Raw genomic sequence first — 23,894 nt, 5'->3', positions numbered from 1 at the left:
TGTCCCTAATTAGTCAATAAGGAACTGAAGAAAACTAGTCATCCAAGAATCACAAGCATCACAGCCTCTATGATGGATGCAGGGCACCAGCATCCATTACAGTCCTGTCTGCTATCACTTGCTTTTGTCTTGAGATGAGTCTTAGCTTCTGGCATCAACTCCATTTTCAGGAGTACATATGACTCATGACCCACGACTGATGTGTGTATGGCCTTTACCCAAGACTGATGTGTGGACAGCCATGACCCATGCCTGATGTGTGGACAGGTCCCTGACCCATGGCTGATGTGTGGACAGCCATGACCCATGGCTGATGTGTGGACAGCCCTGACCCATGGCTGATGTGTGGACAGGTCCCTGACCCATGGCTGATGTGTGGACAGCCATGACCCATGGCTGATGTGTGGACCGGCCTCTGACATGGCTGAAGTGTGGACAGGCTGATGTGTGGACCGGCTCCTGACATAGCTGATGTGTGGACACGTCTGCTGTGAAGTCCTCTGAGCCACAGCTGCTCTATGTATCTCGTGCCCTTCTCTACAGGTGTGAAGGAATTCTTCGAGCACATCGAACGAGAAAGGGTCAAAGACGTGGACCACATGGTCCGGTGGTACCTGGCCATCGGACCACTGCTGACCAAAGTTGAAGGTCTAGTTGTGCATACCAACACAGGCAGGGCCCCCAAACTGGCCTCCTACTACGAGTACTGGGAAGGCAGAATCTATGACGTCTTGGGGAAGCTCATTCTGAAGTAAGCCCACCTGAGTCGTGCCTGGGTTGGTCATGACTCACAGGCTGGGATGGGCAGCTGGATGGGGAGGCTGACCAGGGAGGGGTGACCTCTGTGTGGGTCTCTGTTCCTATGAACCCCTTCTGGTTTATAAGGCTGCTGTGTTCCTCTCTGCCTCTGGAAGACAGAGTAACCGTGTTTGTCTGGCAGCAGAAGGCCCCAAAAGAGCTTGTTTATGTTGAGAGATGGACTTGGAGGACAGGTGGTCCAGCCCTCTTTCCCAGCTACAGTCAATCACTGGTTGGAATGGTCACTGCGTACTGAGTTCTGATTTCTCATGACAGTCCAACACCAAAGCTGCCGTCCTCTGTGGATCCTGTGGTCCAGCAGCGTAGCTGGGCCAGCTGGGAGGCACACACTGTAGCCCATGGGTCATTCTAAGAGCCAGCCCATGAGTGCCATCCCCATGACTCCTGAGTCAGGCTCTGAAGGTGGCATCATTGCACCAGAGTGCCCTTTTTGAAAACATAAAAACACATTTAAAAATATTTAATTTTAAATTGCACATATAGCCGGGCGATGGTGGCGCACGCCTTTAATCCCAGCACTTGGGAGGCAGAGGCAGGCGGATCTCTGTGAGTTCGAGACCAGCCTGGTCTACAAGAGCTAGTTCCAGGACAGGCTCCAAAGCCACAGAGAAACCCTGTCTCGAAAAACCAAAAAAAAAAAAAATTGCACATATATGATCACAAGTGCAGGAGCTGTGGGGCTGGTGGTTGCCTGTCCCTGCAGCCGGAGTGACGAGCAGACGGTTGGCTGTCCCTGCAGCTGGAGTGATGGACAGGTGTGAAACACCTGGCTTGGATGCTGGAAACCAAATTTAGGTTCTATGGAGCATCCTATCTGGAGCTACTTTCCATAATGTTTACTTTCCATAATGTTATATCTTCTCATTATCCATCCATCCATTTCTCCATTCCATCCGTCTACCATCCGTCTATCCATCCGTCTATCCATCCGTCTATCCATCCGTCTATCCGTCATCCATCTATCTACTCTCCCATCACCATCTATCCATCCATTCATTTGGCTATCACACACCCGTGCCTTCATCCACCCACCCATGTATCTGTGCATCCAGCCAACTAAGCTTTATCGGAAGTAGCCATGTGCTAGGGCCTAGACTAGATCTTGGTCACGGACAAGGGCTCTGTCCTCTGGCGATCGCGGAGAGAGGACAAAGCAAGAGGATGGACACCTTTGAATGGTCGCCACGGAAGATCAGACAGCATGCCCAGGAGGCAGAGTGCTGCTGAGGATGACTTTTGGGTGGTCGGGGTTCGTTATTAGTTCCCACCAGTAGGTGTTTGATTCCCCAAGCAGAAATGGCCAAGGTGCATAAAAGTAGACAAAAGGGGCAATGGTCCCCCCAACATGGTGGCTTACAGTGTGTAGCAGACCTCCCCCTAGGCCCCAGACTCTGTCCCCTCCGTCGGCGCTTGGTGTGTTTCATACTCTGAATCCTATGTCCCTTGCATTCCCTCACTTAGGAATTTGCAGGCTTTCAACTCTTTGATCCTCGGAAACGCTCCTCTGTTCCAAGCGGAAACCATTCTGTCAGCTCCGGAGATCATCCTCCATCCCAATGCCACCGAGATCGATAAGATGTGTGTCCACTGCACCCGCAACTGCGTGGAGATCACCAAGGTAATGCGGAGGTCACCGGGAAACAGTAGCCCTTCTGCTTGCTAGCTGCTCACTGGTTGATACAGTCGGAGAGGGGCCCAGCAGACACGGGCTCAGCTGCCTCTGGCCTCTGTGAAGCCATCAAATTTAGGGGCAGTCCCATAGCCCAATCCTGGTTCCATTCACCCCATCCTACCTTTTTTCTCTTTTTAAAAATTTACTTTTTTTTTTTTTTTAATTACATTGCCCAGGCTAGCTTCAAACTCCCAATTAACCAAGGAGGACCTTGAGTCTCTGGTCTTTTTGCTTTCACCTCCCTAGTGCTGGGATTACAGGGAAGGAAGGAGGGGAGCATAGCAGGGTATGGCGGCACATCTGTAATCCTACCATTGAGGCTGAGGCAGGGAGGGGATGGCGACGTCAAGGCTAGTCTTGAAGGCCTGTGAGGTGAGACCATCCCTCATAGCAGGGCTTGTCACCAGGGACTAGTATACGCCCAGGAGGCACACGGTGCCCGGCACTCACCTCCCTCCTGCTCTCCTGCCAGTATTTTGTGCGCTGGATGAACGGCAGCTGCATCGAGTGCCCCCCTCAGAAGGGCGAGGAGGAGGAAGTCATCACCCTGAGCTTCTACAATGACATCTCCTTGAACCCCCAGATCATGGATCAAGCTGTTATGATCCCCCAAAATATCCACAGGCTCCTAGTGAACCTCATGAAATATCTGCAGAAGTGGAAACGCTACCGGCCCCTCTGGAAGCTGGACAAGTCCATCGTGATGGAGAAGTTTGCAGCCAAGAAGCCAGCCTGTGTGGCCTACGACGAGAAGCTGCAGTTCTACTCCAAGATCGCGGCGGACGTCATGCGCCACCTGCTGGTCAAGGATGAGCACTGCATCCGGCTGCAGCTTGGGCCACTGGCCACCACTGTGCAAGAAAATGCCAAGTCCTGGGTGATTTCGCTGGGGAAGCTCCTCAACGAGTCTGCCAAAGAGGAGCTTTTTAGCCTCCGGGATGAGATCGAGGTACTCCAATGCCACCTTTATTTCAAACAGATCTTCAGAGGCGGTGGCGTAGCTCTGTGGTAGAGCCTTGCCGAACACATGCAAAGGCCCTGGGTTCCAAACTATTCTTGTTTCATTTCTGTTGCTGTGATTAAATATCCAAAAGAAAAAGTGACTTAAGGGAGATAGGGTGTATCTCACTCATAATCTCAGGTTACAGTCCACCACTGAGGGGGTTCAAAGGCAGGAACTCAGAGAGCTAGTCATACACAGTCAAGAGCAGAGAGAGGAAAAATGTGCCCTCGCTCTCTTGCTCTCAGCCAGCATTCTCTTCTTGTACTGTTTGGAACCCTCTGCCTAGGGAATGGTTCTGCCCACAGTGGGCTGGGTCTTCCCACCTCACGTAACAATTAAGATAACCCCTCCTCCCTACAAAGATGCCCACAGACCAGCCTCAGCTTCGCAGTTACTCATCAAGCTGCTCTTCCTGAGCGATTTCTAGGTTGCCTCAAGTTGACAAAACTAATGGGCACACATCCCTAGCCTGCAGGCTGCACCAGCACCAAGGAGCCCTGTTCTTGAGGAAGGTGGTCTCATCTGTTGCTGTTTTCTGTCTCCACTGAATTCTTTTGTAGCACCTGAACAAAAACCTTAAGAAGAGCCCCACCACACTTGAAGATCTCAAGTTTGTCCTGGCAACAATTGCAGAGGTCAGGACAAAATCTTTAGTCATGGAGCTGAGGTACAAGGACATCCAGGAGCGGTACCGCACCATGGCGATATACAGCATCTTTGTGAGTCAGCCTTGCTGCCCCAGCGCCGCTTTTGCTTGGGTTATCTACTCTGTAAATTACTTTTCCTCTTCCTGCCTCAAAACACCCGATGAAAGCAGCCTCACGAGGAGGCATGGCCAGATAGGCATGGCAACTGCCAGGGGAGGTATGGCACCAGGAGTGGGAAGCTGGCTGGTCATATTTCAGCCACACACACGAAGCAGAGAGAGACAACAGGAAGTGATCAAGACTTTAGACCCTCAGAGCCCACCCCCCAGAAATCCCCCATTTTCTACAGCTTCCATCTCCTTCCCAAACAGCGCCACCAACTGGGGACCAAGAGTTCCAACAGTGAGCCTGTGGGGGACATCTTCAGAAGGGCCTCTCAGTGGCCCTGCCAGCCATGTGTTCCCAAGCAAGTGCCTAAGAATCCCCAGTAGGAAGCTACCACATGGGTGCCCCCACTGTAGGGGTATTTTATTGAACTTTAAATGTGGAGACCATGGCTTGATCTCACAAGGCTTCTGTGATGTTCTACAGCCTGTTCATATTAGCTCACTGTCTCGTCTCATTCCCTTCCTTTCTTCTCTTTCTCTTTCCTGGGGAGAAGATGGGGGTCACGTCCTGTAAAAAGTAAAGAGTTTTTGTAAAATAATAAGAGGGCTGACAAGATGGCTCAGTGGGTAAAGGAGTTCGGCACACAAGCCTGGAGACCTGAGTTCAATCCCCAAACCCATGTAAAGGCAGAAGGAGACAACCAACTTCACAGAGTTGTCCTCTGCTCTCTATATGTGCACTGTGGCATGTGTGTGCACACCTATGTATCACACACACACACACACACACACACACACACTAATACTCATAAATAAGAACAAGAAGGAACAGCCTGGTCTATGGAATGAGTTCCGGGACATTCAGGGCTACACAGAGAAACCCTGTCTTGAAGAACCAAAAAGCCAGGCAGTGGTGGCACATGCCTTTAATCCCAGCACTCGGGAGGCAGAGGCAGGTGGATCTCTGTGAGTTTGAGGCCAGCCTGGTATATAAGAGCTAGTTCCAGATTAGGCACCAAAACTACAGAGAAACCCTGTCTCGGAAAAAAAAAAAAGAAAGAAAAAAAAACACAAAAAAAAGAAAGAAAAGAAAGAATAAGAAAGAAAGGGGAATGTGAGAAGATAAAAGAAACTTGTGGCAAATGGTCTTATTAGTCTATTTTTGAGATAAGGTCTCTCTGTGTTTTAAATTTTTTAAAGATTTATTTTTATTTTATGTGTTTAAGTATGCCTACATGTATGTGCACTATGTGAGTGCAGTACCAGCAGAGGCCAGAAGAGGGCATCAGATCCCTTGACACTGGAGTTACAAATGGTTGTAAGGAGTTTTGTGGGTGTTGAGAACTGAACTCAGGTCCACTAGAAGAGAAGCCAGTGCTCTTAAACACTGAGCCATCATTCCACCTACTTTCAAGGACACTTTTTGTGCTTTGTTTTCAGAAGTTATAATATGAAGAAGCTAGCTTCCCCTTTTTTAATTATGTGTCTCTGTATATGTATATATACATATCTGTATGTGTGTGTGTGTGTGTGTGTGTGTGTGTGTGTGTGTTTGTACATCAGTGCAATACTCACAGAGGCCAGAAGAGGGCAGAGATCCAGATCTCTGGTTCTCTGGAAGAGTAGCCAGAGCTTTTAACAACTGAGCCATCTCTCTAGCTCCTCCAGATCTCCATCTCTCTGTCTCTCTCTCTCCAGGGTCTCACCATAAAGCCTTGGCTGGCCTGAAACCGTTATGTAGAGCTGGCCGCCAACTCATAGAGATCCCCTGATTCTGTCTCCAGAATAAAAGGCATGTGCCACTATGCCTGGCCTAGATAACATTTTTATTACAAAATTACAGATTGGCCTAGACACAGTGGCATACATCTATACTCGCAGAACTTGGGAGGTGGAGGCAGGAGGATCACTTTTGGCTACATAGTGGGTTAGAGGCCAGCCTGTGATACGTAAAACTTCAACTCCAAAATGAGCCAACAGGGGTCTGGAGAGGTGGCTTAGTGGTTATGGCTGCCCTTCCAGAGAACCCAAGTTGGGTTCCCACATCAGGCAGCTCACAGCTCCAGGGAATTTGATATTTTCTTCTGGCCTCTGCAGGCACTGTACATACATGCACACACACACATAATCAAAGAGGAAGAACTAAAATCCCCAAACCAAATAAACAACCCCAAGAACACAATGTTACTGTCTCAGCTGGCTTTCCAGTTTGTTCCAATAGCCCCCTTGGGTGCAGCTAGAAGCCAAATTCCGTGGGGAGCAGCTTTCACCCGACATTTCTATTCCAACATTATTGGTAATCTGTTCTGCGTCTCAGTGTCTGTCTGTCTATCCCTGTGTCTGTCTCTCTCTAGCCTACCGAAGCTGAGCGGGAACTGGTTGACAAGATTGAGAGCATGTGGCAAACTCTCTTCAATGACTCTGTGAATGTGGAACACGCGCTCGGAGGCATCAAGAGAACATTCACTGAGGTGCCGTGTCACCTCCGCTCTGAGTGCAGACGGGGGACTGGGGCAAGGGTCAGAACTTGGGTGCTCACGGTGCATGTGAGGTCCTGGGTTCCAATCCCTGCACTTACAGCGGCCTCCTTCACTCAGATCACCCGCAGTGAGATAATGAACTACAGAAGCCAGCTGGATGAGTTTGCAAGGCGCTTCTACAAGCAAGGCCCCGGCGCTGTGGGTGAAGACCTGGATAAAGGTGAGGCTGTGGTGTGGGGGTGTTGAGGGCCCGGAGGCTCCTGAGACATTCACAGGAAGTGATGTGTTGTCCCTGAAGTATCGACTCCTTCCTCAGCTGCTTCTCTCATGGTCTAGCGGTGGCCTCTGACGGCAGGGTGGATATAGTGCATAGGGTCAAGGGGTTTATGCAGGATCTAGTGAGAGCTGGAATCCAGCCGGTCCCCACTGCAGCCAAACATGGTGACCACTGGCATCTGCCTTTGCCAGTGCAGCTGTGTGTATCACATACACACACACACACACACACACACACACACACACACCTTTGCTGCTCGCTTCCTCCGAATTCATTCATTCTCTGCACTTAGACCCTGGACGGTGCCTTGCTGCTTCTCTCTGTCCTGCCAGACTTCTGTCATCATGATGCACATCTGAAAGAAATGGGTTAAGAGGAAGAACAATTGTTCTGGCTCACAAGCTCAGAGGCCTCAGTTCACTGCGTTCACGTGGAACTTCCTTTGGGAGAAACTGTAGCTCAGAAATGTAACACGTCTTTTTCTGTCCTGCCAGCGAGCTCCCAAACAATGACACGGAGACTTATTAACTATGAAATCTCAGCCTGTAGCTTAGGCTTGTTCCTAGTTAGCTCTTATAACTTAAAATGACCCATTTATATTTATCTATGTTCTATCACGTGGCGTTACCTCTCTTCCATCTTGCACCTCCTGTTTCCTTTCTGTGTCTTCTAGCACTCCCTGTGCATCTAGATTCTCCTTTCTCTGCCCGGAAGTCCCACCTATACCTCCTTCCTTGCCATTAGCCATTCAGCTTTTTGTTAAACCAGTCACAGGAATCCACCTTCACACAGTGTGAAACACCCCACAGCAGTCGAGGAAGGGGCAGACAGGGTCTTCAGAAGCATGTCCCTAAGCCATCACCCCCTCTGACCAGGTCTCACCTGCTAGTCTGCACCACTTCCCAATGATGGCATCAAATCTGAGTCCCTTGATGGATCATTGATGACCTCAGAACCAATCATGACCTGGTCACCTCTCAGTGTCTGGATCCAACATCTGGGGACCAAGCCACCACCACAGAGCCTTTTGGGGGATGCTTCATCTGAAAAAAACAGCACATGCCCTTCAGATGTCACCAGTTAAAGGGGTGGCGGGGAGGCAGCACCATTCTTAGTCTAGAGCAGTGGTTCTCAGCCTTTCTAACGCTGTGGCCCTGTAATACAGTTCCTCATGTCATAATGACTCCAACCATAAAATTATTTTTGTTGCTACTTTATAACTGTAATTTTGCTACTGTTATGAATAACTATATAAATATCTGTGTTTTCCAATGATCTTTGGCTACCCCAAAAGGGTTGCAATCCATGTTTTTATTGGTGTGTTGTTTGTTTGTTTATTTTTTGTTTTTCTGAGGCAGGGTTTCTCTGTGTGGCCCTCGTTGTCCTGGAACTCACTCTGTAGACCAGACTGGCCTCAAAGTCAAAGATCTGCCTGCCTCTGCCTCCCGAGTACTGGGATTAAAGGCGTGCGCCACCACTGTCCAGTGCTCCCAGTGCTCTTAACCACTGAGCCTCTTTCCTGCCCCCAACAGCTGATTTCTTAATCAAATTTGTTTAATTCTTATTTAACAATTTAAATTATATTTACCTATTTATTTAGTGTGTATGTGTGCATGTGTGTGCTTGTGTTGTGTGTGTGTGTGTGTGTGTGTGAGAGAGAGAGAGAGAGAGAGAGAGAGAGAGAGAGAGAGAGAGAGACTCATGCCTGTGTGCTTGTGTAGAGGTCAGAGAACAACCATGGGTCAGTTCTTTCCTTCTACCCCGTGGTTCCTTGATGTGGGAGTGTCATATATCAATCTGTTGATTTCATTGGTTAAGCAATAAAGAAACTGCTTGGCTTAGCTTAGAACATAGGTGGGTGGAGTAAACAGAACAGAGTGCTGGGAGGAAGAGGAAGTGAGCTCAGAGACTCGACAGCTCTCCTCTCCGGGGCAGACGCCTGAGAGAGACGCCATGTCCTGCTCCTGGGCAGACACACGCGATGAAGCTCCCACCCAGGATGGACGTAGGCTAGAATCTTCCCAGTAAGCACACCTAGCTGTGCTACATAGAATATTAGAAATGGGCTAGTCCAGGTGCAAGAGTTAGCCTAGAAGAGGCTAGATAGAAATGGGCCAAGCAGTGTTTAAAAGAATACAGTTTGTGTGTTGTTATTTCGGGCATAAGCTAGCAGGCGGCCGGGGTGCTGGGGATGCAGCCCCACCGCTCAAATTACTACAGTTCCTGTGGATTGAACTTTGGCTGTCCTTTTTAGCAGCAAGCATCTTTACCCACTGAGCCATTTCTTTTGGCCCTCCATCTTATACAAACACATTTTTAGACACACTGCTCACTTTATAGCCCTGATTGGCTGGGAACTTACTATGTAAATAGGCTGGCCTTGAACTTGCAGCGACCCCACCCCCACTCCCACCCTGGCTCCCAAGCCCTCACAGTCACACTGTCCTTTCTGCTCTATCTCCGCACTTCTTTTTTTTTTTTTAAAAAAACTTTTAAAATTGATTTTGTTGCGCTATACATTTTTCTCTACTCCCTTCTTCTCCGCCCCCCCCCCCCTTCTATCCTCTCCCATGGTCCCCATGCTCCCAGTTTACTCAGGAGATCTTGTCTTTTTCTACTTCCCACGTAGATTAGATCCATGTAAGTCTCTCTTGGGGTCCTCGTTGTTGTCTAGGTCCTCTGGGATTGTGATTTCTAGGCTGGTTTTCTTTGCTTTACATCCAAAAGTGAGTGAGTCCATATGATGCTTGTCCGCACTTCTCCAGGCGTTGAGCTCTTAGGCAGTTTTGAAAAGGAGCTGGCCAGGCATGAGAAGAACCGGCAGGAACTGGCCAATGCGGAGAAGCTCTTTGACCTCCCCATCACCATGTATCCTGAGCTCATCAAAGTGCAGAAGGAGATGTCAGGGCTCCGGCTGATCTATGACCTGTATGAGTCTCTAAAGGTACCGTCCCTCCCCCGGACACCCCAAGCTGGGCACAGACACATACGCACTCAGGTGCAGTGTTACGTTGGGGAGGGCTCGGAAAAGCCACAGCTCCTTTTGGTTGGCCTCAACACTCACCCTTCTACCTCAGAGGATCCTTCGAAGAGAAAGCTGAGGGAGGCCAGAGCTAGGCACGTGCCGGTCCCTTCCTTGACTTTTGCGTCAGGTCCCATGGGTGCTGATGTTTGTCTAATGTTTCTAGGTGGCCAAAGAGGAGTGGTCCCAGACCCTCTGGATCAACCTGAATGTCCAGTATCTGCAGGAAGGTATCGAAGGCTTCCTCAAAGGCCTCCGCAAGCTGCCGCGCCACGTGCGCAGCTTATCCGTGGCCTTTCATTTGGAAGCAAAGATGAAGGCGTTCAAGGACTCCATCCCCCTCCTTCTGGACTTGAAGCACGAGGCCCTAAGAGAGAGGTTGGTTCCGTCCTCCGTCAGCCTCGTGAGCTCACAGAACGACTTTAGATCTCAGGCTTGTACAGCATAGGTTAGGTAGGGGGCACAGATGAGAGGAGCCAGCTCAGCAGCGAGGCGAGAGGGGGCAGGATTTGTTTGGAAAGGAAGACAGGAGGATTTGATCAGAGGAATTCAGGAGAAATGGAATGGAGCCACCAATGTCATTTGCAGGTTTTAGGTGCAACGTTAGAAGAATAAAAAGAACTCTGCCTGTCACCCCAGTGCTTGGGAGACTGAGGCAGGAGGATAGAAAGTTCCATGACAGCCTGGACCATATGTCTATTGGCACATTGCCTCAAAATTGCTATGTAGCCCAGGATAGCCTCAAACTCATGGCAGTCTTTCTTTCTCAGCCTTCCATGTGCTGGGATTATAGGCAAGAACCATCATGCCTGGCTTGAAATGAATCCTATATACACACACACACTTTAAAGATTTATTTTTATTCTAAATTATGTTTAGCGCGTTTTGTCAGTGTGTGTGTGTGTGTGTGTGTGCGTGTGTGTGTGTGTGTGTGTGTACCTGTGCTGGCCAGAGGGCATCATATCCCTTAGAACTGGAACTACAGATGACTATGAGCTGCCATGTGGGTGCTGGGAACTGAACCCAGGTCCTCTGCAAGAGCAGCCAGTGCTCTTAACTGCGGGACCATCTCTCCAACCCCTTAGTGATTTAATTGACTTAATGTTTGAGCTACCATTTCCACGTGTAACCAGTAGAAAGCATCTATTCCTGAGATATTTGACTCCCTTGGACTCTGATGCACTTTGTATACTCTATTAGAGCTTGGGCTCGCCCAACAATGACAGACCACATGTGGTTGCCATGTTGGAAGCTTGGGTCCCTCTGGTGTTAGACGGAGCCATGGGTCCTGTGGGTCTGGTGGCTTGCCCAACCCCACTCCATGCCTATGGGAGTTAGCCAGTGTTCTGTGGCCCCTGTCCTCCCTGGCCGCATTTCCCAGAGTCTCCTCAGAGAACCACGTCACACAACTTTAGTTTACTTAGCTAGAAATTGGTTCGGTCCCCATTTCCTCCCAATCTGCTGTAGTCTGGATCTGGAATGTTCCCAAGGGGCTCATGTGTTGAGGGTCTGGTCCCCAGTAGTAACTGTTGTTAGGTGACTTTAGGAGGGGGCGCCCCTTAGTCTCATTTGCCCTCCCCCATCTTCACATAGCCGCATCTCATGTCCCTGGCTATGATTCTCTCCCTCACCGTGACCCCTCTAAACCTTTCTCTCCGTTAAGTCACTTTTCTCAGGTATTTCATCACAGTTCCAGGGAGCCGAGGAGGACACAGTCCTCTTCACACAAGCATGAAGGTCTCTCCTGAACACTCACAAGGTTTTAGCGCCTATTTCCTGTCTGTCTTGTTGAGCCCAGAGTGGCAGCCACAGGCCCAGCCAACATAGCTTTTGCCTGTCCATGTCCCCACACTTCTCTAAAGCCTGAAATGCTCTTGCCCTTGGCTCTCAGGGCTGTTCTCTGTGACAAACCAAGGCCCCCGTTCCATGACCTTGTAGCCCACAGTTCCCAGGCTCGGCCATGTCCCTCCCTGTAAGGCACATCTGAGCGTCGCCTCTGATACCAGGGATCCCTCCCACTTTCTTTCTTTTTTCTTCTTCTTCTTCTTCTTCTTCTTCTTCTTCTTCTTCTTCTTCTTCTTCTTCTTCTTCTTCTTTTTTGAGCCAACATCTTAGGATATAGCCCAGGCTGACCTCAAACTCCCTATTCTCCTCTTCCAGTCTCCCATGGGCCTGCACTGTTAACCCCTGCCCACCCAGCATTCAGGACAGTTAGTACGTACAAGCTGGGTGTGTGGCTCAGTGGTAGAGCAATTGCCTAGATTGTCTGGGGCCAAGAGTCCCATCCCCAGCTCTGTATAAAACAAGCAAACAAAACGGCTGGTTTGTAGCTAAGTCACACAGCAGTGGGCACCAGTGTTCTGGTCAGTGTTCTGGTCACATGGTACGCCATACCATGTGACCAGATGTGTCATAGGCCTGGACGTGTGGGCTTGTGTGATTCACACTGGGGAGTTCACACAAAGCCAAGCAGATCGCCTGATGGCGTGTTTCTCAGAACACGTCTACTTGTCAACATAAGACAGTGTTTAAACTGTAGATCCCGTTCATTGTCTCTTGACCATCTATCCAAGCTGGGGATGAGTTTCCTGGGACCAGGAGCTGCGCCTGGGGTCACCTCGTGACCCCACTACTCGGCAGAGTCAGTGCTGAAGTAATGCTTCCCAACATACTTGGGTTCCATGACTGAAAAGGGTTCTCCCTCGGGCAGAAGCCAGTTTCCAAAAACTAGAGGCCACTCAGTTTCTCAGCAGCGGTGTTCCCTGGTTTTGACTCTGGTGGCAGGGAGGAAGATTTGGAAGACCGCGGCAGTATAATCCCAGGCTGTTCCGTGACCCTGTGGAGGTTCTCCCGTGGGGCCTCCTCCTCTGCCGTCAGGGGGAACGGTTAAGCCGGCTCTGGGTTTGCTGGGGTGGTGTTTGCTAAAGGCTCTACATCCTTCCAGACACTGGAAAGAACTCATGGAGAAAACAGGCGTGTTCTTCGAGATGACAGAGACCTTCACTCTGGAGAACATGTTCGCCATGGAGCTGCACAGCCACACGGAAGTACTCAATGAGATTGTCACAGCGGCTGTCAAGGAGGTGGCCATTGAGAAGGTACAGAAGGGGAGCCTTGGGTTTCGGTGCTGTGGCTCTGCCTCTGAAGGTTCATCGAGATGGGGTTTTACCATGTAGATGAGGCTGGCTTTGAACTCATGATCTTCCTGCCTCAGCTTCCTGAGTGCTGGGATCACAGGAAGGCTCCGGCAAAGGCTGTCTTTTCTCTTAGCAGGAAACACTCTGTCTCTAGTGTCTAAGCAAATAGAACCTCTGCCTCAGTTTACTTTTTTGATGTCCTTGATTACAGTTTCACATTCTATTCACGGGTGAACAATTGGGCACCCATTGGAAAACAACTAAAAATATCAAATCACTCACAGCCTGGACACTGAGGGCAGTCATTGCTGTCATCCCACTGAATGCTGCACCCTGCTGAAGATGCATGCACAGGGTCAAAGGGGACACAGGAAGATGCCATGTGAGCCCATTTCGCACAACTGATTCTAACAGAATGATGGAGGAAGGTCATTGGTTAATTAAAAAAGAAACGGCTTGGCCCTGATAGGTTAGAACATAGGTGGGTGGAGTAAACAGAACAGAATGCTGGGAGGAAAAGGAAGTGAGCTAAGATGCCTCAGACAGACACCATTCCCTCTCCTCTCTGGGGAAGACGCGATGAAGCTCCAACCCAGGATGGATGTAGGCTAGAATCTTCCCAGTAAGTGCACCTTGGGGTGCTACACACATTAATAGAAATGGGTAATCAAGATGTGAGAATTAGCCAGTAAGAAGCTAGAGCAAATGGGCCAGGCAGTGTTTAAATGAATACAATTTGTATGTTGTTATTTCGGGGCATAAGCTAGCCAGGTGGCTGAGAGCAGGGCGGCAGGAATGCAACCCGCAGCTCCCACAACACTAAAAGATGTGTAGACACATGACACATGATACATTCACACATATATGCACAAACACATGTAGTCGTACATACAATCAATACATGTGTTCACACTCATACACTATAAACAAATACATACACATACCATGTATAGATGCTGTCTTAAGTACATGTCTCACAGCTGTGGAAAAAATACCCCACCAATAGCAACCTAAGGAAGGAAGGGTTTACTGTGGCTCCCAGTTTGAGGGCACAGTCCATCACGGCGGGGAAGGCATGGCGGCAGGAGCATGAGGCAGCTGGTCACACTGCAGCCACAGTCAGGAAGCAGAGAGATGGATGCCAGTGCCCAGTTCAGTTTCTCCTTTTTATTCCATTCAGTCTAGGGAATGGCACCACCCACAGTGGGCGGTTCTTTTTTGTTTTTAAACTTAACCTAATTAAGATAATACCTCAAAGGCATGCCCAGAGAGTCCTGTCCCACTAGAGATCAAACCACACATACTTATAAACATCTACATATAGACATACACAGAGCACATATCATTGTGGATTTCCTCAGAGCCTGGAATCATAGTAAGCCTAGAATTTTGTACTGGCACTTTCTTGCTCAGCAGTGGGTAGGTGTGGTAGGACCCCCTTGTTACATAGGGAGCTGCACAGTTGAGACCCCGGTTCTGGCACTCGGCAGCATGTGTGGCCCACCGTGGGCCCTTCTAAACCTATCTCTGGATAACAATCTGATTTTGGGGTAGGGTTAGATGAGATCCCACATGTAACACGCTTCCCTGGCAGAATACACACCCAATAGTCAGGGACACTGTTGCTGAGGATAATCTCCATCTCTCAGATGATGGAGCTGGGACTCTGGGTTGAGTCGCCCACCAAGGACACATCAGGGAAGGAAGCTCCTGGCTCAGGATCTCCGTGCTTTTTACATCTGTGGGCCCAACCACTGTTTGTGTCCCAACCAGGCCGTGAAGGAGATCCTAGACACCTGGGAGAACATGAAGTTCACTGTGGTCAAGTACTACAAAGGCACACAGGAGCGAGGCTACATCTTAGGGTCCGTGGACGACGTCATCCAGTGCTTGGACGACAACACGGTCAACTTGCAGAGCATCTCCGGGAGCAGATTCGTGGGGCCTTTCCTGCAGACCGTCCACAAGTGGGAGAAGACACTGTCTCTGATAGGGGAGGTCATTGAGGTGAGAGCCAAGCAGAGGGAAGCGTGGGAATTTTATACGGGGGAACACCTGTGCTTAAAAATGAGCGGCTGTTTCCCGGCTCTTGATTTAGCTGGTGGGGGAAGTGCATGGATGGAGATGTTGAGTTCTGATTTCAGGGAACGCGCTTTTAATTTCCAAGATTCCTACTTGGCCTTTTAACGTGTCCCTGTTCTGTTTCCAAGCCTCCTGTTCTTGTTGTATGAATGTTTTCACTATCAATGTGCTAAACATTGATACTGTATACATATCTGTATTAAAGTCCTTTTCAGATTTGACTATTATGGGCTAGGTGAATTTTTCATAGACAAGTATGTTTGGTCCCCAAATTTTTTCAGCACCATAAAAGAAAAACTCCCAGTCACTTCCCAGCTCCTGCTTCCCCAGGTCCCAGTAACCACACATCTGTTTTCTATCTCTAGATCTAATCTGTTTGTCTCACATGTGTGAAATCACATACAAGGCTCATCTACATGGCAGCACCTGTCCAAACACTAATCTGTCCATGGCTGTACCACTTTTGGTTCACCTGATGGCCGTCTGTCTTGTTCCTGTCCCCTGGGTGTTATAGAAACACCCACCGGCAGGCAGAGTTCCTGAATGCACTGTCTGGGCCTCTGTTGTCCCTGCTGGTGTCTGTATCTGGAAACAGAATGGCTGAGTAGGTGGCACGCAGCTTCTTGTGAACACAGACATCTGCACTGGTCATTGTGGATTGCAGGTCTCCGAGTTTCACATCCTTCCTGTCCAGGACTGGCATGTGGGGGGCGTTATTTTGCTTTGAGTAGAGAGCCATGTCCTCTAAAATGCTGCATTCCTGCATGGCAACCCCAACTCTCCAGGGATCTGTTCCGCGATGTCCTGACAATGCCCAGAACCCAGATAGTACCCGACCTTGTACAACTGCTTCCTTCCCAGTGCACATATACCTATAGCAAAGTCTGATTTACAGCTCCAGCTGCCTAGAGGCGGGCCACGTGGCTGCTCATGCACAGAGCGCCTGAGACAGCGTGTCTAAGAGCTGCAAGAGCGTGCTCTCTCTCTGCACACCTGCTTGAACCACTATAGTTTTGGACTCCTGTCGGCCAAAACTCCAGAAAGCAAAAGTGAAATCCAGAGAACTGGGCACTTGGGGTAGAGGGGGTGGTGGCCATGTCACACGGCGCCACTTGGTCTGCCAATCCTTGCACTGACTGAACCTACTTGAATGAGCTGTGGGTTGGGGGGATTTTGCCTGTGTCCCTGGGGTGCCTCTTCACCCTGTGATGTTGACATGGTGCGTTTTCAGATCTGGATGCTGGTTCAGAGGAAGTGGATGTACCTGGAGAGCATCTTCATTGGCGGGGACATACGGTCCCAGCTGCCAGAGGAGGCCAAGAAGTTTGACAACATCGACAGGATATTTAAAAGGGTAAGTGACCAGCGTGAGAGAGGACGACATCCCCGTGAGTCTGAGAGAGGACGGCATCCCCGTGAGCGTGAGAGAGAACGGCGTCCCCGTGAGCGTGCGAGAGGACGGCGTTCCCGTGAGTGTGAAAGAGGACGGTGTCCCCGTGAGCGTGAGAGAGGACCGTGTCCCTGTGAGCGTGAGAGAGGACAGCGTCCCCACACACTGTTGTGTCTATGTAGACTTGTTCCTGAAGGTTGGGTCTTCTGAAGCTCTTGCTCATTCCTTATGTTACTAATTTACTTAGGAAATTTCCCACTTATTGACCTACATAACAGTTGACCATGTCCCTCTGGAATTCTTATCCTACATAAACACACAGATATAGGTAAATCCAAAGGCAGGCTGCAATAGGACCACATCCAACAATATAACCTCAGTTCATTATCTTTGACATATTTCTTTACATTTTAAAAGTTAAATTTAGTGCATGTGTGTACACATGCACCTACCCCACGCACCACGCATGCCAAGGCCATGTGTGAAGTGAGAAGGCAACCTGTGGGGGTCCGTTCTCCCCTTCCACCCTGTGGAGCCTGGGGTTGAACTCAGGGCCTCAGGCTTGGTGGTGAGCCTCTGCAAGCTGAGCCATCTTGCATGCTCTCTTTTATGCATATCAGTGAATAAACAACTAAGTTTTTGCCTGTTCGTTTACTGTTGGACTTTTAGACAATTTCTTTCTGTTCTCCCCGCTACCCTGACCTTCCTTTTGGCACGGAAGACCACTGTAATGAATATCCCATGTGTGCAAATGGCTCCTAACTCTTGCTGTCTCCACTCTTTTCTTTTTCTTTCTCTCTCTCCTTCTCCCCCTCTCTCTATTTCTTCCTTGTTTTTGTTTTTATTTTTCTCTGTGTATCCCTGGCTGTCCTGGAACTCCCTCTGTAGACCATACTAGCCTTGAACTCACAGAGATCCTCCTGCCTCTGCCTCCCAAGTGCTGTTATTAAAGACGTATGGCACTATGCTCAACTCCACTCATTTCTTAAGCCCTGGTTGAATACCTACTGTGTGCAGCACTGTTTAGGGGGTGGGGTCTGCATGACTAGACACACATGATCCCTACTGTGTGCAGCACTGTTGCAAGGGGTGGGGTACTGCATGACCAGGCACACATGATCCCTACTGTGTGCAGCACTGTTGCAAGGGGTGGGTACCGCATGACAAGACACACACAATCCCTACTGTGTGCAGCTGGCCTCCTAACAGGAAGACACACTAGAAATGAGTTTGAGATGCTGGCAGGAGACACTTGCCCAGAGCTTCACGGCTTTATGTGGGGCTCCCTGAGGCTGTGGTCTGCCTGCCTGCTGGTCCTTTTGTGTCCTGATCTGTGCCTTCTGGGGACTGTAGGGACAGCATTTCTGCCACCTTGTGTGATGCTCAGCTGTATCCCTGGCCTTCTCCAGATCATGGGGGAGACTCTGAAAGACCCGGTGATCAAGCGATGCTGTGAGGCCCCAAACCGCCTTCATGACCTGCAGAACATCAGTGATGGCCTGGAGAAATGCCAGAAGAGCCTGAACGACTACCTGGACTCCAAGAGGAACGCCTTCCCCAGGTTCTTCTTCATCTCAGACGACGAGCTGCTCAGCATCCTGGGCAACAGTGACCCCCTGTGTGTGCAGGAGCACATGATCAAGGTCAGGGCTCCTTCAGGGCCAGGCCCACTGTGAGCGTTGGGGCCCTGGGGCAGGTTGGGGCATATGACTGAAGTCAGGGCTCTTGATCAAGGGTCAGGGTTTAGCATCAGGGCCAGCAGCCACGCTCAGTTAAAACATCCCTTTTTTAAAAAGGGGATGTTTTCCTTCTCAAGAGGTAGGCTCTTTCCTTCCCTTTCCCTTCCCTCCCTTCATTCCTCCCTTTCTTCTTTTCAGAGGTATGTAGCCCAGGCTGGCCTATAGTGGCCATCTTCATGCCGCAGCCTCCCAGTTGCACCCATGCCTAGCTAATTCCTCCCTCCCTCCTTCCCTCCCTCCCTCCCTCCCTCCCTCCCTCCCCTCTCCCCCTCTTTCTTTCTTTCTTTCTTTCTTTCTTTCTTTCTTTCTTTCTTTCTGTTTCTCAAGACAAGGTTTCTCTGTGTAGCCTAGCTATCCTGGAACTAATTATGTAGACCAGGCTGGCCTCAGACTCACAGAGATCTGCCTGCCTCTGCCTCCGAAGTGCTGTGATTAAAGGTGTGAGCCATCACCACCGGGCAAATTCTCCATTTCTAAACAAGCCATTACTGCTGTAGAGAAAGGATGCCAGATCTGCCCCCGCCCCTGCTTCCTGTTTCTCCTGGGAGTTCTCCCCGTTTTACTCTTTATACTTGGCCACTCCTCATCTCTTCCCATCTATGCTATTCCGTAGGGGCCCTAAGGACTCAGGTTCTGGACTTTTCTTTTGTTCGAGTGTTTGTGACCGTGACATGTAGCTCCTGTCAACTGTGGGATGCTCCCAGCTTCACCTTTAAGGTGTTTCCTTCAGGCTTCGGGGAAGCAGGGCAAGTGGCCCTGAGTTACCTGGTCACATCTCATGTCTCTAAGCCCTCAGTTCCAACTCAGGTTCAACTCCTCACTCCGCTGTGTGTGTCTGGACCACTTTGTCCCCATGTTCACACTAGATCCCATGATTCCTCAGAGGTTTTCCTTCTTTCGGAAAATCCACCTTTGATTTGCACAATGCTGAGGAAGTAGCCTGTCATCCCGACTGATAAATACAACACTGGGTGTGTGGACATCTGTTCAGGGCAACCCTGAGAGTGTCATGGCCACCATGGAGGGTGGGCGTCCCACCAGCATCCCCACCTGCTTCTCCTGCTGCCTGCAGATGTACGACAACATAGCCATGCTGCGCTTCCACGATGGAGACAGCGGGGAGAAACTTGTGTCGGCCATGATCTCGGCAGAGGGAGAAGTCATGAACTTTCGCAAGATCATCCGGGCTGAGGGCCGTGTGGAAGACTGGATGACCGCCGTGCTAAATGAAATGAGAAGGACCAACAGGCTCATCACCAAGGAAGCCATCTTCAGATACTGTGAGGACAGAAGCAGGTAATGTGGCTGTGTGAGGGTGAACAGCTACATCCCGCCACCGAGCGCAGGGTGACTTAAGAGTTTAAGACAGGCAGGCTGCTGCAGTAAGTCTTTTCTTGCCATGGCAACCCAGCTGATGAAAACTGTTTCAGATGATGGCTCTGGATAGTACTTCCTAGGTGAGCAAGGCAGCAGGTTGGGCGCTTGTTACAAATTCAACTTGGGCTGGGTGTGTGGCTCTACAGTAGAGTTCCTGTCTAGAATCCCCCAGTGAGGGGCTGGGGGGTGTCTCAATGGTAGAGCACCTGCCTAGAATCCCCCAGTGAGGGGCTGGGGTGTGGCTCAGTGGTAGAGCACCTGCCTAGAATCCCCCAGTGAGGGGCTGGGGTGTGGCTCAGTGGTAGAGCATCTGCCTAGAATCCCCCAGTGAGGGGCTGGGGTGTGACTCAGTGGCAGAGCATCTGTTTAGAACCTCCCAGTGGCGGAATGCTTGCTTTGAATACACGAGGCTGTGGGCTCCATTCCCAGCGCTGTAGGAATGAATAACTGAATACAAATTCCCAGCACCCACCCCCACCCCATTCCTGGGCACTGGCCACACGGGGCCTGCACCAGATGTTGTGCCATCCCTAGCCCTCTGGGCTTCTGAGCAGACTTCACCATAAGAATGGTGCTTAGCGGTCAGGAGAGGCACTGCCAGTGTCCTTTGTAGACTCTGTCACTGGGAGACAAACAGGATCCCAGCAGGCAGGCGCCTTACTGTGTAGCTACACCTCCAGCCCCTTGGTGGTGGCTTCTCAGCCAGGACTCTACTGCCAAGCCATGCCCCTGGCCCTATGATGGACGGGTTGCTATGTAGTTGGGAGCCTATGAGGTTGAGGGAGGGGAATCTCTGTCTTGGTGTTCATGGTCTAGCCCTAGAACTTTCCTGGCCTCCACGCCTCCTGCCCCAGCTCAGACATCTAAGCTCCTGGAAGTGCAACTGACTTCCCATCCAGCCTCCTGCGGGACCCGGGCTCTGCCAAGCCTTTGACAGTGTGCTCGCCCTGTAGGGTGGACTGGATGCTGCTGTACCAAGGCATGGTGGTGCTGGCCGCCAGTCAGGTGTGGTGGACTTGGGAAGTGGAGGACGTCTTCAATAAAGTCAAGCAAGGGGACAAGCAGGCTATGAAGAACTACGGCAAGAAGATGCACCGGCAGATTGACGACCTGGTCACACGGATCACCATGGAGCTGAGCAAAAACGACAGGAAGAAATACAACACAGTCCTCATCATCGATGTCCACGCCCGGGACATTGTGGATTCCTTCATCCGGGGCAGGTGGCTACCTCCCTGGGATTCTGGGGCGTTTTACTGTTCTGTCCTTCTGTGGTCTGCCCAGCTATGGTCCCTTCCTTCTCTTCCCTTCCTGATCCAGCATCCTCGAGGCCCGGGAGTTTGAGTGGGAAAGCCAGCTGCGCTTTTACTGGGACCGCGAGCCGGATGAGCTCAACATCCGTCAGTGCACAGGGACCTTTGGCTACGGCTATGAGTACATGGGCCTGAACGGAAGGCTGGTCATCACGCCCCTCACAGACCGCATCTACCTGACGCTCACGCAGGTGATGCTTGCCCCCAGACATAGCTTATTGGTGGACCTAGATGGAGCCTTGGCTCTGAGCTCTAGGAGGCATCTTCCGTTTGGAATATGATTGTCACTAATGGGACTGTACAGCCCGAGGGCCTCTTCCCTGGGATGCTGGTTCCACCCCATAGCTTAGACCCCCACACAGCAGTCCCGAGCAGTGGGGGTGGAGGCAGAGGGTAATAGAAAGTTGCAGAAATGTATAGGATGTAGAAGATGAACTGTATTGTACTGTAAGAAGGCAAGTGGAGGAGGAGGAGGCCGTGCCTCCACTCAGGATGGGGCCAGTGTGTTAGCATCTGGCAGATTCTTTGGTTTGTGGCACCGAGAATAGAACCTAGGACCTTGTTCACGCTAAGCAAGTGCTCAGCCATGGTTGTACCCAAGTCTGCATGAAGCACCCATGTGTGTCAGGTCCCTTACCTCACCACTCAGCTCAGAGCTGAGACCCAAATCCACGCCATGTGCAGCTCACTCCTGCTCTGGTCTCCCCATCACCCTGCTACACCTGGGGGTACACAGGAGAATGGAGGTGTGAAACCTATGGTACCCCCGGACTGTGAGCCAAGAAGCCCTTTGTTGTCCTAGAAAGAAGTGTGAACTTAAGCCATGCATAGCAGGCACGCTTGGAGGTGGGGGCAGGAAGATCAGGTATTCAAGGCCATTCCCACCTACATAGCAGGTTGTATGCTAACCTGGGATACCTATTTCAAACCTGAAACCCTATTTCAAAGCATGGACATATAAGCTTATCTGTGAGTTAGGTTAGGGACAGGATCAATGGGAGACCACAAGTCTAAGCATTTTTTGACATTGATCACAGAGGCAAGTTTGTGTCCTAGCCAACTGTTACCCAACAGGACAGATGGGACTGAGGACCTGAGCTACCCACTCTCATTTGGGTCTGGAGTCCCCGGGGAATGTCAGAGTATAAGGTTATTATTGCAGTCAAAGTGGAGACAATATCTTCCCTTCCTTTGGTCTCATCAAGTTCTCGTGGGGCAGGGCTAAATGCCACTGCCCACCCTGGGGATGACCATCTGCCTAACCTGGCTCACTATAAAGTGCCAGTCTCTGAGACACTCTCACAGACACACCCAGAAACAATATCTAACCAGCAATCTCCAGGCCGACACATGGACCTGAGCATTGCAATGCCCATGCCTGTGTCCCAGAGATGACCCTGGTAACAGTGCCCTTTCTCTGAACCAGAACACGTGTGTTTTGTGGTAACAGTGCCCTTTCTCTGAACCAGAACACGTGTGTTTTGCGGTAACAGTGCCCTTTCTCTGAACCAGAACACGTGTGTTTTGCGGTAACAGTGCCCTTTCTCTGAACCAGAACACGTGTGTTTTGCGGTAACAGTGCCCTTTCTCTGAACCAGAACACGTGTGTTTTGCGGTAACAGTGCCCTTTCTCTGAACTAGAACACGTGTGTTTTGCATTTGGCTGCTCACAGGCGCTGTCCATGTATCTGGGAGGTGCCCCTGCTGGCCCCGCAGGAACCGGCAAGACAGAGACCACCAAGGACCTTGCCAAAGCCCTGGGCCTGCTGTGTGTTGTGACCAACTGTGGCGAAGGCATGGATTACAAAGTAAGGCCTTGCTGCCCCTTTCAGTACCTCTGCAGGGAGCTCCTAGTGTGGGCGTTGTTGGGAAGTGTGTCACGTGTCTTCTGAAATGACAAGTGATAGCTGGGAGAATGTTAGAGTAAAACCTTCTGCTCCACTGGGCGGTGGTGGCACACACCTTTAATCCCAGTACTCGGGAGGCAGAGGCAGGTGGATTTCTGTGAGTTTGAGGCCAGCCTGGTCTACTAGATTTAATTCCAGGATAGGTTCCAAAGCTACAGAGAAACCCTGTCTCAAAAAACCACACACACACACATTTTGCTCAGCCACAGGGCAAGAGTCCTGAACTCTAGGCTGCTGGGCTCAGGGAGACAGCATGGATGAATAAGGGGCCATAGAGAGGGATGAGGGCAGCAGCTAACTCCAGTACTGCACTCTGAGTTCTAGAGGAACTGGTCAGCTTTGGGACTGTGGACCCACTGTGGCTAGATCACCCAACATTTTAGCAGCTGGCAATCTGGAGTTTGTACAAATGCACAGTCTTGACTGTCTAGCCCGAGTGGGAGCTGGTCTACCACGGGCCTTGTGCCAGCGCTCCACCCAGCCGCTCAGCAAGTTGTTTAATATGGAAGGCCAGGAGGAACAGGCCCTGACGGTTCTAACGGATCCCTAGGCTGTCGGGAAGATCTTCTCTGGCCTCGCCCAGTGTGGCGCATGGGGCTGCTTTGATGAGTTCAACCGGATTGATGCCTCGGTGCTGTCTGTCATCTCATCTCAAATCCAGACAATCCGCAATGCGCTGATCCACCAGCTGACCACATTCCAGGTGAGGAGAGGCATCTGCATCTCTCCCCAGGATGGCATCTTGGGTGGGGGCCATTGTCAGACATTAGTTACTCTTGTGCTACTGCGATCAGACACTTTAAGTGTGAGGGAAGCAATGGTTTTGGCTCACGGTTTCAGAAGGCTTGGTCCATCATAGTGGGGAGAGCAGGGCGGGGTTGCTCCCACCCCTGTGGCACCAAAGCAGAGAGAGGGACATCCC

General features: G+C 50.5%; 1 protein-coding gene across 1 annotated transcript in view; it reads left to right on the top strand.

Moving 5' to 3' along the window:
- The window catches only part of Dnah10 (dynein axonemal heavy chain 10), a 118,966-nt gene that overhangs the window by 31,399 nt on the left and 63,673 nt on the right, over positions 1-23,894 (top strand). The window contains exons 18-34 of the mRNA XM_041648016.1: positions 544-751; positions 2,281-2,437; positions 2,964-3,440; positions 4,055-4,213; positions 6,603-6,719; positions 6,846-6,948; positions 9,771-9,949; positions 10,194-10,405; positions 12,972-13,125; positions 14,938-15,171; positions 16,478-16,600; positions 18,046-18,279; positions 19,448-19,671; positions 20,706-20,975; positions 21,073-21,256; positions 22,739-22,873; positions 23,523-23,675. Coding sequence (XP_041503950.1) covers positions 544-751; positions 2,281-2,437; positions 2,964-3,440; positions 4,055-4,213; positions 6,603-6,719; positions 6,846-6,948; positions 9,771-9,949; positions 10,194-10,405; positions 12,972-13,125; positions 14,938-15,171; positions 16,478-16,600; positions 18,046-18,279; positions 19,448-19,671; positions 20,706-20,975; positions 21,073-21,256; positions 22,739-22,873; positions 23,523-23,675 — 3,323 coding nt within the window. The remainder of the gene's footprint in view (positions 1-543; positions 752-2,280; positions 2,438-2,963; positions 3,441-4,054; positions 4,214-6,602; positions 6,720-6,845; positions 6,949-9,770; positions 9,950-10,193; positions 10,406-12,971; positions 13,126-14,937; positions 15,172-16,477; positions 16,601-18,045; positions 18,280-19,447; positions 19,672-20,705; positions 20,976-21,072; positions 21,257-22,738; positions 22,874-23,522; positions 23,676-23,894) is intronic.

The sequence above is a fragment of the Microtus oregoni genome, unplaced genomic scaffold (assembly GCF_018167655.1).
Source record: "Microtus oregoni isolate MIOR12 unplaced genomic scaffold, Mior012 000003F_ref0000135, whole genome shotgun sequence".
Taxonomy (NCBI): domain Eukaryota; kingdom Metazoa; phylum Chordata; class Mammalia; order Rodentia; family Cricetidae; genus Microtus; species Microtus oregoni.
Note: the sequence above shows the minus strand (reverse complement) of the source record. Positions and strands in the feature narration are given on the sequence as shown.